This window comes from Mixophyes fleayi, chromosome 5 (genome assembly GCF_038048845.1).
Source record: "Mixophyes fleayi isolate aMixFle1 chromosome 5, aMixFle1.hap1, whole genome shotgun sequence".
Classification (NCBI taxonomy): Eukaryota; Metazoa; Chordata; class Amphibia; order Anura; family Limnodynastidae; genus Mixophyes; species Mixophyes fleayi.
The window spans coordinates 136,766,226-136,785,385 of NC_134406.1; the positions used below are offsets into that span (position 1 = coordinate 136,766,226).

At 41.5% G+C, this 19,160-nt stretch overlaps 1 protein-coding gene across 2 annotated transcripts in view; it reads left to right on the forward strand.

Annotated features, from left to right (window-relative positions):
- ANKS6 (ankyrin repeat and sterile alpha motif domain containing 6) overlaps positions 1 to 19,160 on the forward strand; it is a 98,051-nt gene that overhangs the window by 11,807 nt on the left and 67,084 nt on the right. For both annotated transcript variants that reach the window (XM_075212838.1, XM_075212839.1), the window contains exons 2-5: positions 8,405 to 8,907; positions 10,206 to 10,250; positions 14,255 to 14,459; positions 17,989 to 18,095. In XM_075212838.1, coding sequence (XP_075068939.1) covers positions 8,405 to 8,907; positions 10,206 to 10,250; positions 14,255 to 14,459; positions 17,989 to 18,095 — 860 coding nt within the window. The remainder of the gene's footprint in view (positions 1 to 8,404; positions 8,908 to 10,205; positions 10,251 to 14,254; positions 14,460 to 17,988; positions 18,096 to 19,160) is intronic.

The following is a 19,160-nucleotide window of genomic DNA, read 5'->3' on the forward strand; positions in this document are numbered from 1 at the left end:
CACCAGAAAATTGCTTTTTTCAAAGAGGGGAATATCTGACAGCCCAAACACTTGAAGTGTAAATTAGGAAAAATGCCTCCTACTACTCTCTTCCTGCTCCAATTACTGCTCCAATTACTGAGACCGTCGCCTAACCCTTCTCTCTCCCTCTCTCAAATGGCGCTGGATGTCTGTGGAGGCGGATATTTATTCATTCTAAAAATCTCTAGATCCGACGACGTCACAATGACGTTTTGCCTCGTATTGGAATCCTAAAAGGCGGCGGCTCGGAACTAGGATTCCGGAAATTCCGGCTGGTTTGGTTCTCAGGGAATCGCCCATCTCTAGTGGGTATAAAGAACACTTGTAAACACTGAAAAATATATATAATGCAATATACAGATGGAAGTGGTTAATATCAATCTGATCGTAATAAATCCAAAAGGATAAAGTCCCAATAAAAATATATATTAATACACGAACAATGAAAAGGATTTGTGTCTGAATGGTACACCGAGGAATCACAAAATAAGTCTCGGGTAGAAAAAACAGATGTATCACCATTATCGACTTAATCTTGAGGCCATTCATAATAAAATGTCCCAATGAAGATTTGATGTAGACTGTTTCTTGTTTTTTTGTCGTGAATTGGGCCATCATACGTTTATATATGGTTGATAGACCCATATGAGGTCGTTTACTATATGACCACTTATTTTTAACCTGTTTTAATTGGGTCTTTTGATCCCTTCATCTGCTTTGTTTGATTTTGTGGACCGTCCATTTGCAATAAAACTTGAACCATATGATTACACGACAAGAACTCAGAAAAAATCCTAAGGATCAGTCTACATCAAATCTTCATTGGGACATTTTATTAGGAATGACCTCAAGATTAAGTCGATAATGGTGATACATCTGTTTTTCTACCTGAAACTGTTATTTTGTGATTTCGCTGTGGACCATTCAGACACAAATCCTTTTTGCACCATTGTTCTTGGATTAATACATACTTTTATCGGGACTTTATCCTTTTGGATTTATTACGATACAGATTGATATTTACCACTTCCATCTGTATGTTGTATTACATTATTGTTTTCTGTGTTTACACAAAGTGTCCTTTATACCCGCACAGAGGACCTACTGTTGTGTTTGCATTAGATCATTGTACTTGCAGGTGTTTCACTTAAGGTTAGATCATCCATTAGGGCATCAATTATTTATTCAATTGTTATCAGTTTATTATGAGCGCGGATGAGACACCTTTTGTATTTTTCTAGACTGATTAACCAAGGAGGTATACCCTTGTCCCGCTGCTGTTAGAATAAACTCGTGTTCTCTGTGTTTTGAGCGCAGTGTAATACTTATCTACATGGAGCTGGAGGCCATTCGTGAAAATGTTTACATGAAAATGGTTTTGAATCCTTTTGAAACCAACCAGATTGTAACATTTATATTGCTAGTATTGTTTAGAACAGTGATGGGCAACAGATAGCCCTCCGAGCCTTCACTCACGGTCCCCAGCTCCTTCCTTCCTTTTATTGTCAGATTTGATTGTTATAGCACATAACACTTGTTTAAAATGCCTGCTGATATGTTATTACAGTCAGGTGTCTTTCTTTGATTAAATGTATCGATTTAGCTTATTAATGAGATTAAGCGTAATGTTCAGCCCTTTTGAAGGTTAGAGGGTTGCACCAAGCAGCCCCCGAAGTGTATCAGGTTTCCTATCATTGGTTTGGAAAATCAAATCAAACATCTGATTGGTTGCTATGGTCTTCTGCACCATTTCATAAATTACCCAAATGTAAGTTATTATTGGCGCTGGAGAAGGAACATGGGGCATCCACTAATTAGTACGTTCTTGATACCCACAGTTCAAAAAGTCATTTACGTGCAAGTTCCTGAATCAAAACAGCTAAATGGTGCTGGGAAATCACTTTTATTTCAACTGTTCACTATATATTTCTCTTTTATCCCTTTGGGGGACACTGCTTACCATGGGGTTGTGTGAGGGGGAGGAGGAGTTGGCATTTAACTAGTTCAGTGGGCTGCCGACAGACCCCTCTTCTTGCAACTCCCCTGTACTTCCAGTTTATGTTAGGTGTCCAAAGGAGTTGGGCTTATTTTTTGGTGGGCAGTGAATTGTAATTCACTGTGTATTAGGTTTTGTTTTATTTTCCTGGTTTTTTTTTTAGTTTTCCTTAGGTGCGAGTGTGCACTGTTACATACAGAGCACACTCGTTAAAAGGAGCAGCTGACAGGATAGATTTTTATTTTTTACCGGGCTGCATTACAGTGTGACAAGCGGCTTATACAAGCCGCTATCACACTGAGCATGGTTAGATTGACCAGCGCTGCCACGAAGGCAGAGTGCGCCGGTAATCTCCACAATGAGGCTGTCATCTTGGAACAGACCAAGTCCCCTCTCCGCAGAAAAGGAGGGGGGGGAACATGGTGGTGTGCTGCCTGGACTGACAGAGTTCAGAGGCACTGCAGACAGCCGGACAAAAGACACAGTGGCGATTACTGCTTGCAAAAGAAGCAGTAAATCGCCTGGGCAATATTTTGGCTGCAATAGAGCAAAGGAGCAGACAATTGACAGGGAAAGTTAAATAAATAGAACTCCCCTCTCTGCATTACACAAGTGGACTCATCTGGCGCCAAAATATGCCGGGAAAGGAGAAGATTCAGCTTCTGGGCTAGCAGAGCTGCTGACAGGCTTCTCCCTTGTCTTTGCTTAGTCCAGGAAAGCGAAGTACCCAAACTCTTGTCTATATACTCCCTATTGTAGATTGTGATGTATTAGGACATTGGATATGCATATTTATATTGGGGCATAATATATTACATGTATAGATACTTTTGCTCTCACATATAACTATTCATACAGGGATACTATGTTTTGACTTTGTCATAGATCAGTTAGTATCTTCTGCTTATCTCTTGTGTGTTTGCCTGTTTTCTTGTTGGCTGTACTGTATTACCTTAAAATGTCTGATAAAAGTAAAGCACCTTGGGCCAAATATTATACTTCTTCCAAGTGTGACACTAAATTGCCTAGTGAATACCAGGACCCAGGGGCGCTCTGTCTGACTGCGCTGGGGCTTCCACGGTGGCGCAGCCACGGACTAGCGCCCTAGCTATAACAGAAACCCCAGCGTGAGCAGCCCTGACGCAGGGGGTTACTACATCGATACAACTGCTTTTTACCCACAAATATTCCAGCAGTTGCTGCGCTACTCCCTTCAACCTCTGGAACAGTAGCCCCTTTTAATTCAGGGGTATCTACAGGGACTTTTGAGTCAGTTGCTTCAGGACTGGCGGGACATCCCTCTGCATTGCCATCTCAAGCCCTCTTTATGGGTGAACCGGCTTGGTCCACATCGTTGGTCAGGGGTCTAGAACGGTTGAACCAATTTTTGGAGAACCTGAGACATTTACCTAGAAACAAGAGGCACAGATCCGCTAACCGGCTTCTGTCCATCTCTGACTCGGAGAGATCCTCGGAAGAGGAGGGTGAGATTTTAGAAGATTCTGATTTTGCACAAGCTGACTGTCACTAGGAGTTTTACCCAGAATTCACCAGGTGTAGCTACACTTACCAGAAGTGCGGACCTCTGGGTAGTGTGGTGAATCAGTGGAACCATACAGTAGAATAGAGGAAAGGAATGTCAATAGTATAAATGCTGAGTCTTGGCACTGTGGAACTGTGATGGTACCGCAGTTTAGTAAACAGGATAAAATGAGGAAAGAGTCCAAGTGCCTTAGCACGCAGGTAGCATATAGCAGGCCAGTACTTGATAACTGGATAACGTTAGGCAAAGACCAATCAACAATATAGTGGAAGAGTCAGCGACTTGCAGCTACAATACAGAGGCACTTGTAGACTTTAGTCCAGCTAATAGGTACCATACAGAGTAGTAGCTATATCACAAGGAAACATGAATGGTCTACAGCTGGTAAGTTTCACCACGGATATGTAGAGAAGACTTGTCCAGCGCAGGTGTGTAACAGAATAGCGTGAGTGGTCTGCAATTGGCAAGTTGTACCACCGATGTGAAGGGAAGACTTGTCCAGGCGCAGGCATGGAACGGAGCAACGTGAGTGGTCTGCAATAGGCAAGTTGTACCACTGATGTATAGAGGAGACTTGTCCAGGAGCAGGCAGGTAATGGAGGTAGCGAGAGTAGTCTGCAGCGGGAAAGTTCTACTACCGATGTGGAGAGGAGACTTGTCCAGAGCAAACGGATAACACGAGCAGAAACCGGAAACACCTCTGAGTCTCAAGGAATGAGAACCAAGAACAGGCAAAGGTAAAAGGGCAACAGGTGCCTTAAGTACTGAGAGGTGATTAACCAATGAGACTAGAGGCGAGGTATTAACAGTTCAGGGTTTCTGCACATGCGCAATCTTAGTCAAGATGGCAGATGGCCGCGGCTCAGGAGAGGCGCCGGCAGGAGCAAGAGAGACCCATGTCCCAACCTAGAGGCACTAACAGTCCGGTGAGTGACACGGACCCAGACGAGTCTCCCAGATATCAGGGGATTGATGACCTGGTCGTAGCAGTGTGTCAGACACTGAGGGGTAAATGTATCATAGTGCGGGTTGTACAAGTCGCCGGAAATCGGCGAGATGACAGCTTAAATTTAAAGTGGCGCCTTTACAAGCCAGCGCCGCTTTAAATTTTAGCTGTCAACTCGCCGATTACCGGCGAGTTGAAAAAAACGGGGTATGATGCATTCACCCCGCGTTTCCTAGACATAGAGGAGACTAGATCTACAGATCGTAGTCTTTTTAAAAAGGCCACAAGACGGGCGATCCGTTTCCCTCCTTCTGTGGAGTTGAAAGAGATCGCAGAAGCATATTGGAAACAACCTGACAGTAGGTTTATCATTCCAAAAAGGTACTTGTCTTTAGGAGGAGGAGGATGTTATTCATGGGAACAGGTCCCAAAGGTAGATACACCAGTGGCACGCTTAGCTCGCACACTATACTTCTTGTTCCAGGAAAAGCTTCCTTACAGGACCCGACTGACCGCAACATAGAGACTTTTTAAAAGTCCATCTACACGGCAGCAGGTACTTCTTCCAGACCCGCGTTTTCATCAGCATGGGTTGCCAGAGCTATGAAAACGTGGGCTGACCAGTTAGCTACAGCTTTGCAACATTATGACTTGCTTCCGCTGGCACTGCACTTTAAGGAGGCTTCAGGATACGTTTATGAGGCTGCTCAGAACTCGGCTTACATTTCCTCCTCTATCTCGGCAAAAGCGATGGCGGCTAGGAGAGCCAAATGGCTCAGGTCCTGGGTTGCGGACTTTGAGTCTAAAATTCCTTAGAGTCCCTCACTTATTCCAGCGGAGTGTTATTCGGGCCGGAAGAATTGGATTCCATGATTTCCCAGGATACGGAGGCAAAAGTACCTTTTTGCCAGTCAATGTTCCAAGGCCTAGGACTCCTAGGTTTGGGTCTTTTTAGACAGCCCTTTCGAAGCGGCCCGTCTGGCAGGGGTCAGATATTTAGGTCCAGATCGTCTGGTACCAGAAAACACTCTATGAGGTAGGTCTTCCTCCTCCTCCTCCTCCTCAAGCCGTCCCTCTTCCAAGCTTCCGGATAAAGCGGCAGCATGATTCCCACCCTCCCTATTGGCGGCGGGAGTGGGGGGACATCTGCTACTGTTCAGGGATCAGTGGGCAGAGTCCTTGGAGGACAGTTGGATTCGCAGGATCATGACGAGCGGTTACATAATAGATATGGCGGGACCAGACTCTCAGGTTTTTTGCAACCAGCTTGCCCCGCCATCCACAGAAAAGGCAAGCAATGCTTCAATTGTGTTGCTTCTCTTTTTTCACAGGGAGTTATGATGAGGGTCCCGGAAGACCAAAGGAGAGAGGGGGTTCTACTTCAACCTCTTTTTGGTCCAAAAGCCGGATGGCTCCTTCCGGCCATTTTTAAACCTAAAGCAGTTGAATCTTCAACTGCGGGTGGTCACATTTCGAATGGAATCCCTGAGATCTGTTATGAACGGACTGGAGGCAGGTCATTTCATAGCGTCAATAGATATCAAGGACGGCTACCTCCACATTCCCATCTGGAAGCACATCAGGCTCTTCAGATTCACAGTGGGGTCTGCCCACTTCCAATTCAGGGCTCTTCCATTCGGCCTTTCAACAGCACCTCGGGTGTTTACAAACGTTATGGGGTTATGGCGGCTTATCTTCATTCCAGAAGGCTGCAATTAGTGCCCTATCTGGATGACTTACTAATCAAGGCGGCTTTAGCTCTTTTGCTCGAGGAGCACCTTCGTCTTACCATCAGTATTCTGGAAGGGCATAGTTGGCTCATAAACCGCCCCAAGTCCCAGTTAACTCCTTGTCAGAGAATGACTTTTCTGTGACTGATAATGGATAACAACAGTCAGAAAATGTTTCTTCCAGAGGACAAGATACGATCCCTGGGGTATCCGGAGATCCTGTTAATGGCGGTAGGGCCAGGTCTTCGGTTACCTCTTCGCGAGTATCTGCTAATTCAAGGACCATTCCTGCATCTTGCCGCGGCTGAATTTAACGGCATGCTTTTGAAGCCAACCTTTGGAAATCCAGAGGGTTCTCCTCACGAGTAGTAGATACCCTTAACGCTAGAAAGCCAAGTTCGGCTCGGATATATATCCGTATCTGGCTTACATACGGTAGATGGTGTGAAAACCGTACCTACAATTCAAATTCATTCCGCCTTGCTAGGTTTCTTGCTTTTCTACAGGATGGGCTGGATGGAGGTCTTCTCCTAGGATCTTTAAAAGTACAAGTTTCGGCTCTTTCAGTGTTTTTTCACAGACATCTGGCAGACATACCGGATGTTAGGACTTTCCTACATGGAGTCCTACATATCCAACCTCCATAAGTTCCGCCCACGGCTCCTTGGGATCTTAATTTGGTCCTTAATATGCTGCATAAGCCTCCCTTTGAACCGTTAGTCTGCATAGTTACGGTTCTTAACATGGAAAGTGATTTTCCTTCTTGCTATTGCCTCAGCCCGTAGAGTTTCCGAGCTGGGGGCACTGTCTTGTAGAGAACCTTATCTGGTGTTTCATGATGACAGAGCGATTCTTAGAACAGTTCCATCATTTCTGGTTTTCATGTAAACCAGGAAATAGCAGTTCCAGTGTTCACAGAATACTCTCAAGGGCCTGGAACAGGAACTATGAAATTTTTAGATGTTGTCACAGCTCTCTCAGAATCTGTGTAAACAGGACTTCAAAGGTTCGCCGTACAGATTCCTTATTTGTTTTGACTTCTCAAGACGTGGATGGCCAGCCTCTAAGCAATCTATTGCTAGATGGCTTACTTTTACTATTAAGCAGGCTTATATCAGTCCTAACTGTCCTGTGCCAGATCGTATTGTTGCCCATTCTATCCGTTTTGTGGGGACGTCTTTGGCTGCAAGAAATGGGGCCTCAGTTATCAGTTCAGGATCAGTTATGCAGAGCAGCCACCTGGTCCTCGGTCCATACGTTTACAAAGTGTTACCAAGTCAATGTCTTTGCGTCGGCAGACGCAAGTTTTGGCTGTAGTGCTCTATGTGCCGGACTATCAGAGCGGTCCCTCCCTTCAAGGGGGCTGCTTTAGAAAGTCCCCATGTAAGCAGTGTCCCCCAGATGGATGAAAGAGAAAAGAAGATTTATATACTTACGATAAATCTGTTTCTCTGATTCCTTCTGGGGGACACTATGTTCTCTCCCTTCTGCTCTTCTTTTTTATGTTCTTTGTTGATTGGCCTATCTTCTTTAGGGCTTTATAAATAAACTGAAAGTACAGGGGAGTTGCAGGGGGAGGGGGTCTGTCGGCAGCTCACTGAATTAACTAGTTAAGTGCCAACTCCTCCTCCCCCCTCACACAACCCCATGGTAAGCAGTGTCCCCCAGAAGGAATCCGATAAACAGATTTATCGTAAGTATATAAAGCTTCTTTTTGAACGTATAGTTTTGTTGTTTTAAATATTGGCCACATTTATTGTGATATGCCAGACTAATACTTTTTATCTTGTTCTGACACTGACAAGATCTTATTTTATTTAATTTACTTGCATTACTTCATGAGTATATCTCCCATTTAACAAATCTATATTTCATTGTTCTTTTCCTTTATTAGAATTGTCTTGTGATTTCAGCCTAGTAGATGTAAAAAGAATCAATGAGGTAAATATATGCTCACTTACACAGGATATCATCAACAGGGTAAACTGATGTTAGAAAAAATAAAGTAGCTAGGGATATACTGGTCTATTGGTGGTTTGTTTTTGTAATGCAATAGCGGTTTGAGGGAAGAACTTTGGGGCACTGTGGCGTACTATTAATGTCTTGTTTAAATAATAAAATTAGAGTTTGGGATAATTTTATTTTGTTCATTATTTTTACTCTTTCAGGTCAGGGCATCTAAATGTTGCACTTATACTACTGGAGAATGGTGCAGATGTCAATGCTCAGAATCGTCTGGGAGCAAGTGTCCTTACGGTGGCCTCAAGAGGGGGTCATGCAAACGTGGTCAAGCTGCTTCTTGAAAGTGGTGCTTTTGTGGACAATTATGATCATTTTGATGTCAATGTAGTAAGTAGCAAAGGCCACAGAGAGGATATGCCAGAAATTACTGCCCTAATGACAGCCGCACAGCATGCTCACGAAGCGGTGGTGCGTCTCTTGCTGGACTGGGGAGCTGATGTGAATTACCGCGTTAAGACAGGTTGGAGTCCTTTGATGTTGGCTGCTCTGCATGGCCGTGTAAGTGTAGCCCAGCAGCTGGTCGATAGAGGAGCTGATCCAGACCAAGTAAACAGTTTGGAGAAAACACCTTTTGAAATTGCCCTAAACTTCAAACACAAAGACATGAAAGATTACTTGGATTCTATAACAACAATCCGGCCTAAGACTGGTAGGGAACAACTATTGTATTTATTTTGTGTGTGTGTGTGTTCTGTGGTTACATGTCGGAAGAACATAGTAGATTTAAAATGTTTTGGGTTTTTTTGTTCAACCACAATATATAGCATTTACTTAAAATTTAGTACATTATGTTTTAAGATGTTCCTATAAAATTGAATGTATTTTCAAATTATTTTAGGAGGCTTTAAAGTATGTTTAAATTCACTCTCATGGACTTATTTTATATAAGTTATAACGAAAGCAAATTTCAATCATGTCTCCAACACATGTAAAAACACTATAGTCAAGGAACTCTAAGGTTGTGCAATGGAGTCTCTCGCATTTATTTGCAGGAAATGCAAAGAAAATGAGATAACAAAGTATTATACATATCATGTCATTATGGACTACAGGATGTGCAAGTAACAATAAATAAAAAAGGAGTTCCATTTAAAGTGGTTCCATACTTAAATTAATAAAAACTATCTGGTGAATAACAAACTGCACTGCTCAGTTGTTGCTCCCAGCCTTCATGGAAACAATTTGATAGTTGTCCAAGTAACTATAAGTCCTCTCTGACACTCTGATGATCTTCATTTAATAGTACAATATTGTGGAACATAGAATAGTATTATTAAAATGCAAGGCAGGAGAAATGCATGCTGCAGGCTTGGAGCAGGTAAACATGAAGGTCCTGATTCATTAAGTAAAGCAAACAAATTTGTAAGTTTTCTCCTGTACAAAACCATATTACAATGCAAGGGGTGCATATTAGTTTATTATTTTGTACATAAGTTAAATACTTTCTGTTTTTTCATGTAGCACACAAATACTTATCTGTAATTTTACACTGAAATTTAAAGTTGATATAGGACATGCCCTACCCCAACTATAAATTTGTCCCCACATTTTATATTTACCTCCCCTTCAACGCAACATGGTTTTGCCAAGGTGAAAAGTTACTAATTTTTTTTGCTTTCCTTTCCTTAATGAATTAGGCCATAAGAGTACATTGGTTAGTATGAGGCAACCAAGGCAGTCATTGAGGTATAAAAAAGAAAAAAATGATCCATTATGGTTGTAGGTATTATAAATTATGGTGAGGGGTAGGTGAATTTATTAATTTTAATGTGTAATTTCTTTAATTTATTAAGCTATACTATAGTCTAAGAACTCCAGAAATGTAATAATGGTTTGGGGTTTATGTTTTTTTAATAGGTGAATGTAAAAAAATCTAAGCATATGTCGAAGTAAAAAAAAACATTATTAGAATTATTTTTTATTTTTTTTCATCATGATTTTTTCTAGATGAAGAAAAGCGTCGACCTGACATCTTTCATGCTGTGAAAATGGGTATGTTTTTTTAAGATCTAAACATACAGTTATTATTTAGATATGTATTTATTTAAGCTTTATGTCTTCAACAGTTCAGTTTCTGGACTTTGTTCTTTTAATTTAGATGAAAATCATATTGTAGTCACTTTCAGCTGATTTGTAGAGCATATTCTGGTTTTAAATACCTTAAATCTTAGTTACCTAGCTTGCCAGAGTAATGAGTCAAATTGGGTGGGGTTGGAATCATGCAGGAGCAAATACAGGGGAAGTAGTGGGTACACAGGGAGATTTTTTTCTTTTAAAACTTTTTATTTATAACAGCAGATACATGTATACAGCACAACAGTACAAATCATACATCTTGTCCAGGTATCATTATTACTAGATATAAGGACACCAGATAAGAAAAATGAGAAATGCAAAAGAAAGTGACAGACAAAATAAGAATACATCTTTCTCATCCAGAAACATTCCAGGAGGGAGTTAAAGATCTGCGAAGTGGACAATTGAGATAGAAAATTTTTTCCCCCAATAGCAGAGGTGCAACTTACGCCATTGTACTTATCTAGTGAATAGAACATACTGCTATGATTTTTTATTTTTTTGGGGAGGTACGAGGGGAGGGGAGGAAGGGGGGAAGGACAGAGGGGGAGAGGTGGATAGAGGGAGCACGAGGAGAATAGGAGAAAGAGAGTTACCGAGATTGAGGAGAGAAGAAGAGGAAGAAGCAACTTAGGCTTATGAGAGGCCTGGCATAGTGCTGTTGTTAAAGTAATACCAAGGGTCCCATATTTTGTGGAACGTGGGGACCTTGTCATGGAGGAGACTAGTCATATATTCCATGGATGCCGTGTGCCAAGTTCTTTTCATAACTCCCTCTTTAGAAGGTTGTGAGGCCTTCTTCCATTCACTAGCTATTTGTAACTTAGCTGCATTATAAATGTGTCGGATCAGCTTATCTGATGTCTTAGTAATGCCCTTGATAGGTTGGTAAAGGAGCACCGAGAGTGGATTCTTAGGCACGTTAATTGAGGTGACCTGTCGGACCAGAGATATAACTTCGTCCCAGAATTTAGCCACCAGAGGGCAATCCCACCAAACATGGAGAAAAGAGCCCACCGCCCCGCAATCACGCCAACATAAATTTGAGGTTTGGGGAAAGATAGCATGGAGCCTCTCAGGGACCATATACCATCTGGTGTAGACCTTGTATGAGTTTTCACGGATAGCTGTATTAATAGATGACCTTGAGATTTTTTCACGAATGAGCGACCATCTCTCCTCGTCCAGTGTCACTCCGAGATCCTGTTCCCAAGCCTGCTCAAACGGTTCCTTAGGAGGAGATGAGGAGGACACGAGGGAACTATACAGGATCGATATATAGCCACGACGACCCGGGCTATAAATACAGTGCCTCTCAAAGGGTGTTGGCAACCGCAACCTAGATGAATGAGTCTGGGCTTGAATAAAGCTTTTAATTTGTATATAGTAAAAGTAAAGGTTGTTTGGAAGTGCATGTTTCTCACTCAGGTCTGTGAAAGAGCGTGGAGCATGCTCTCCCATCAAATGAAGAAAACGGTCTATTCCTGCATTCCTCCAAGGGTAAGCAAAAGCATTGATGCACCCCTGTGGGAGACCAGGGTGTCTCCACAGCTGGGTGAGAGGCGAAGGATATGGGGCTAGTGTATATTTTTTGTTCAATTTGTCCCAAACCTCCAGTGTAAAACGGATGGAGGGCGTAACAAGGACTGAGGCTGGTCTGACACTCCTAGAAATCCAAGGTAGAAAGCGAACTCCTATATCTGGAGACAACAAATCTTCGATATCCACCCACCTCTTGGTTCCCAGTGGCGAGAGCCAAGAAATGAGATGAGTCAATTGTGTAGCTTGGTAATATTTGTCAAACAGGGGGAGACCCAGACCACCATTATATTTAGATTTAGCTAGACAAAGTTTGCTGCGTCTGGGCCTCTTACCCTGCCATACAAACTCACCGCATATAGATTGGATGGAGCCCAAGAAAGAGTCAGGGACTTTAACCGGAAGGGTCTGAAATAAATATAAAAGTCTGGGTAAGACATTCATTTTGATGGCGTTGATCCTTCCGAACCACGAGATGTAAAGAGAACCCCAGGTCGATAGGTCACGTTTTATTGTAGACAACAAAGGGGGGAAATTAGCTTGAAACAAATTTTCGTAGGAGTTTGTTTTATATAGACTCCCAGATAGCGGATTGCTTTGGGTCGCCACTGAAACTCAAAATTAAGCTCTAGGACTTTCTTTATGTGAGGTGAGAGATGTAGCGCAAGCGCTTCTGATTTGGAGTTATTTACTTTGTGTCCGGAAAGAAAGGTAAACAGGGAGATTTAATAACGAAATGTTAGCTGGAGGGGTGACATATAGGAAAATGGAAAGTAAAAATTAATAGTTAAGTGTTATATGAGAATGGAGCTAAGTATACAGACTACAGTAAGTAGTAAGTTAGATATAAAGCAAGAAAAAAACAGAACCGATTATCAAATTTAACAAAAGGGTCAGTACCTTGAAAGAGCAATCCAATTCTCAATGACTTTTCTCTACGGCCAGCAAGGGTACAGGACCGAGAAAAGGAAACCGACACAGGAGCAAACGCATAGTAAAGTGGAGGATATCACAGTAGGATCCTGACTAACTGGTTAACAGCACAGCTGACAAAATAGACTTAAGGGAAAGAAAAGCAGCAGTTTCTCTGTAAAATGGCCATCGCACAATTTATGAAGGGTTTATGGCAGGAGTAATCTTAATTCTCCTGCCATAAGCCATTTTAATGTCTCTTAATGCAGTCCCCATATATTAATATAGGAACTGCGAACCTCTGCAATTCATTAAGCTGCGAAAAGCAGAGCTTAGGATGGCGTTACCGGTCATTTTCAATGGGATCCAGCTGAATCCTCTCCGGCTTCACTGGATCCCTCACCCGTGGAAGTGCTATTGCAATTCCTCCATTCACTGCCAGGAATGGAGGAATTGCAATAGCAACTGTGGCAGGATAAATTACAGTGGTGCCTCATAATGCATGGCTGCGATTTGCAGCGATGCATAACGACTGTCATCGCACTGTTTTAATAAATATACCCCATAGAGTGCAAAGTTACTGGGTCCCCAGTAGGCGCTCACATTATGGAGCTATGCTAGGAGTTGATCTGCTAAGCATACATAGCAACCCTCCAAGTTTGAATTTGACAGACTGCCCAAACCGCAGTGATAGCAGTGAGATGACTGGCTGTATGTGCATAACCATTCCTCCTCAGCCTAAATGGTTCCCAAGGAAATGCTGATACTTCGTGACTGTAATGACCCACTTCTGGTGTGTCTGATGTTGAAAGGAACTATATACATAGGCCCTGTCATCCTACTGCATGAAACAAAGCACATCAGGGCTTTTACTCGGGAACCTTTTCTCTGTTGATCAGTCTGAAGACAGACTAAACTGGTACAGTAATCTAAACTGAATCTCTGTATAGCCTTCTGGTTTTGAAAGAGAAGTTAAAGCCACCATTTGACATTAATATGTCGCAAAAGCTGTGAATTTGCAAACTGAAGAATATACAAGACGTAACTGGTGTTTTTATACCTAACCAAATATGTCCAGCATATGCTGTCTTTTACTCCTCTGCAGTGGGTTGTCATGTTAGTAGGCATGTGCTTCTCTAACCAAGCAAGCCGAGTCTGAGTTACTGTAATGCTAAGACTTGCTATACAAACAGGCACTGTGTGGATTGATTAATTTGTACACAGGGGCAGGGCCAGTGATGTCACAATAACTCAAATGCCTGAAGAATAGCTTTTTGACCTGTATGACATCACATCAGAAGTGATTTAGAGATGTGGGATGAGCTTCAGCTGTCTGTTGTGCCATGGTGAGGTAATCCTTTTGTATTCTGATTTGTTGCTGGCCATATTGTATGTGTATAGTGGTATAAGTAGATAACTACAATGTATTCTATAAATGTTTATGTATGTTCTATTTTGTACATTTCTAGGGAATCTGTTGCTGGTTAAAGAGATTGTAGATGAGGATCCAAACCAAGTCAATGCTGTTAATGCAGATGGAGCATCTCCACTAATGATAGCTGCAGTTACTGGGAAACTGGAACTAGTGCACCTTCTGGTTGATAAGAATGCAGATATAAACAAACAGGACAGTGTCCATGCCTGGACAGCCCTAATGCAAGCCACTTACCATGGGTAAGTTCAATATAATTACCGATTAAAATCATTTGCAATATGTAATAATGTAATTTAGAAGGAAAATATTTTCAAAGGGGATCTCCATCCATATTGTTGTTATTAATGTGCAAGAAAGATGACCTTACCATTGTGGCTGTCCATATTACTTTCCTAAGTGTACATGGCTGACAACTACATTCACAGCTGCTTAACTGTTAACCACTATTACGGATTATTGTATTGAGCAGCAAAAGTGCCCCTGCCTCTCACTGACATAATTGGACAGGTCACAGCCTCCTGCATGATAATCATACTTGCTAAAATACTCTCTACTGTTGTGAACATTCTTATGATTTTATTAAATACTGCATGTTGTATCCCCACTCACTTCAACTGTGGGGACATATAGGTAAACAGGGAAAGGACACTGAAACTAAAATGTACACTGATCCTAGTCAGATGAGCTTTAAACATTCCTCTCCTGACCATTATAGTCAGTATTCCTAATGTCTCTGCGTGTCAAGTCCTATCAATCATCATGTAGCAGAAAACAAACCTGTATTCTTAAGATGCCTAAAGAAGTTGTACACCCTCCCTCTTCTGCAAATGCTAATTTCTATTCTTGCCAGGGATCAGCGCAAGAATTGCGAAGAGGGGAAGTGATCAGTAGTCTGTGATATCGCAATGAGCTATACCCAACTCGTTGTATATTACCTTCGACCTGCACCAAACAATGTCAAAAACAGCAAATTGTTTTATGTACAGGGAGTGAAGGTGTAGTGCAGAGAGAGGGGTTAAGATATAGAGGAAAATATTCTAGTTCAAATGCACTACATCCTTTTATACCCCATAATTTATTTCTATTTTCTCTAGGCTGAAGGAGAAATATACATTTGTAATAACATGAAGTTTTTGATATCATATTGCTGAGTAAAACAAGTGTAGTCTTGTGTCTGTTCAATGAAAGATAATTCCTAGGTAATATTGTTCAAGCTTTATGCAAATTTTCATAATTTAGCAACTGTACTGCTAACTCTATGGATCAGTGAAGCTTGTCTGCCGCTAGCCTCCGTTAGCTGAAGTCACCTATTCCAGTTCTGTACCTGACGATCAGGTGAGTATTTTGTTGATGGAGTATACAGCTGTTTGCCTGGCAGCTTTTTCGCTAAATTTTTCCCACTGTCACTCACCGGACCGTGGGTGCCTCTGCGCTGGTGCGTGGTTCTCTGGCCTTCCTGCCGGCGCCTGTCCTGAGCCGCGGCCGTCCGCCATCTTGATGGACTGCGCATGCGCAGCATCCAAGAACTCTTATGACCTTTGCTTTTAATCTAATTGGTGGATCAGGCACCTCTCCCTATTTAAGGCACCTGTGCTCATTACATCGTTGCCTGATCTTGAGTCTCATTCCCTGTGAGTCTCTGAAGGTGTCTCCTGTGTCCTGCTCGTGTCTTCAGTTTCCTGCTGATTACCTGCTCTACTCATCGGTGGATCCCATACCCGCTACTGACTCCTGTGTCCTGCTCGTGTCTTCAGTCTCCTGCTGATTATCTGCTCTACTCATCGGTGGATCCCATACCCGCTACTGACTTCTGTATCCTGCTCGTGTCCTCAGCTGTCTGCTGGATTACCTGATCCGCTCATCAGCGGTTCTCATACCCGCTACTGACTCTTGTATCCTGCTCGTGTCCTCAGCTGTCTGCTGGATTACCTGCTCTGCTCACCTGCGGTTCCCATACCCGCTTCAGCCGTTCAGCGCTCCTGCTGTGCCTGCATATCCTCGTGGACAAGCTTCTCTACTCATCAACGGTATGCTTACTTGTTATTGACTATCAACTGTTACCTTGCATATCCGCTTAGGACAAGCTTCTCTACTCAGCAGCGGTATCCATACCCGCTATAGACTATTAGCTGATACGCTGCATATCCGCTTTGTACAAGCCTCTCTACTCAGCAGTGGTATACATACCGTCATAGACTATTAGCTATATCGCTGCATATCTGTTTGGGACAGTTCCTCTGTGCTTTCATTGTCTTCATACAGTTATTGACTCTTTTCATTCCTCCACTTATCCGCACCTGGACAAGTCCTCACCTACTCGCAGTGGTACAACTTGCTATCCGCAGACCACTGACGCTTCCTCTATCTACCTGCACCTGGACAAGTCTTCTCATCACAGCAGTGGTACAACTTGCTATACGCAGACCACTGACTTCCCGCTACCTACCTGCACTTGGACAAGTCTTCCCATCACAGCAGTGGTACAACTTGCTATCCGCAGACCACTGACTCTCCCATTACCTTCCTTCACCTGCTCACGTCCACCCTGCTCTCCGTGGTTGAAACCTGCCTTCCACTATAGCTGCAAGTCGCTGACTCATCTACCAGTATAGCTGCAAGTCGCTGACTCATCTACCAGTATAGCTGCAAGTCACTGACTCATCTACCAGTATAGCTGCAAGTCACTGACTATCATCAATTCCATTGGCATCCTCTCTCCATCTGCTGTTATATACGTTCCACTATTCACCCTGCTGCCAGAGGACCGCTGTGCAAACTCCGCCCCTCTGGTAAGCATAGTCAACTGGTGAATCCTGGGCAGAACTCCTAGTGCCCGTGACACCCACTCACCGTTAAGTGAGCGGGACTGGTTCTAACAGTAGTCCAGAGAACATGGGTAACTACTAACATCACAGATGGATTCATTCATTTATGTCTACAGCTTGTTTTATCTACCATCATCTATCAATGGGAAATTGGGATTTGGACAACGCTATATCACCACGAGAACTATTGCAAGTATATATTGACATCTTTATACAGTGAACGGCACTGCCTTTTTATTACGCTTTCGAAATTGGAATTTTTACATCATCTATGCATTGTGCATTTTTGGATATTTCTTCAGAGTTTCACACAGCTCTGATTTGATGTTCTAGAGATTGTACCCTTGATACATTGTCAGCTTTTTATATGTTCTTATGAGTTCTTATTACCTCTTATGTTATATTCATAGCATATTATATTATTAGATAGTTATATATGGTTTTTGGATATTCAATTTATTTGTACCGGTGATTAGTCAGAGATTCTATTTTGTATTATGTATGAATTACTTTATAGTTAATTACTTGAACATGGTTTAGCTAGCACTGTATTCCTTTTGTTGATTGTTTTATATATATTTGTGGAGGATTGCAGCATCCTATATACAGCTGCTTTACACTGATTATTTTGTTGTTTTTATATTTTGTAATGTGTGCCATTTATTCAAGAGTTTTTTTTTTTTTTTTTTTTTTTTTAGTTTTTTTTTAGTTACTCTATGGATAATACATCAGTATAATTGGACAGACCAATCCATATTTCAGTTGCTACTCAAAAAGTACAAATCTGCAACTAACCTTTTAGTTAACATATGGAAATATACATTGACAATAAACCCTGCTGTTAGTGGACTACATTTTCTTTATTTAAAACAGGAAGCCCAACCTGAATTAAATAAAAAAGAAAAATACATTTTTAATTTATTTTTTCTCTCTCCTTGTTTAGAAATAAAGAAATTGTTATTTACCTATTAAATCAGGGAGCTGATGTTAACCTGCGTGCAAAAAATGGCTATACAGCATTTGACTTGGTAATGCTGCTCAATGATCCAGGTAAGGAACTTTATCCTTTTTGTAGTGTATGCTTTGTATGATTTATCCCAAGATCCTTTTTAGATTGTGAGGACTGTATTTTATATTCTATGCTGACTTACAGTGTGTAAAATCTATCTCAATAAATTGTGCCGGCTTAACTATGTTAGTATCTCCAGGACCCAGTTGATTAGAACGAGAAGATTTATAGAGTTACCAAACGGAAAGATTAGGCATTGTTGTTTGCTTTATGGGGTATGTCATTCATGTTCTCTGTGGTTCTTGCTTACATGTGAGATAATAATTTATATTTTATAGCAGCCCATGTGTCTCACTCCAGAATTTGGTCTGGTATTAATGATCATGAAAAAAATAATCCTAAATGTCACTAAAACAATTTTTCAATCCGTTGAAAGGTTTACTACAGCTAAAATACAAGTTGCCTGATATAAAAGAACTACTAAAAACATACGTATCCAAGTTTACATGTAAAAGGTTTAGGATGTTATCAGAACCACATATAATGCTTAAATATACAATTTTAAAAATTATGTTTTTACCACTTTGGTACATACATCTGAATATTTTTATTCTTTAGCATAACAAATGCTTTAGTAAGAAGATGTTATCCGTTTCCTGACATCCGTCTAATGAAAGCCCAGAGATTCTTACACAGAGATCCACTGTTGCTGATGAATAAATGTGCTGGACCTCCAGGAAATTCATTTGTAAACACACGTTGTAGAGTTGTAAACAGTATTTGCTGCATTACATATTTTATACCCAGATACCCAGCAGTCTATAATGGTCATGTTTGGTTAATGAACAGTTAAAAATAATTGTGGTATGTTCCTGCTGAATATTAATAGTAATAGCAAATTAATAGAAACTATGGACGAGATAGGAGCCTTTCAACATTTAAACTAAATATCATAATACAGAATAGATCCCATGTTAATAGAAATTATTATTTAAAATATGTTCAGCTTATTCAGAAACACATATTAGACAATGACAATAGAGTTCTATTCAAATATCCATTCACTGCATAGGATACCTAGTAATTGGTGTACATTCTGGGAACAA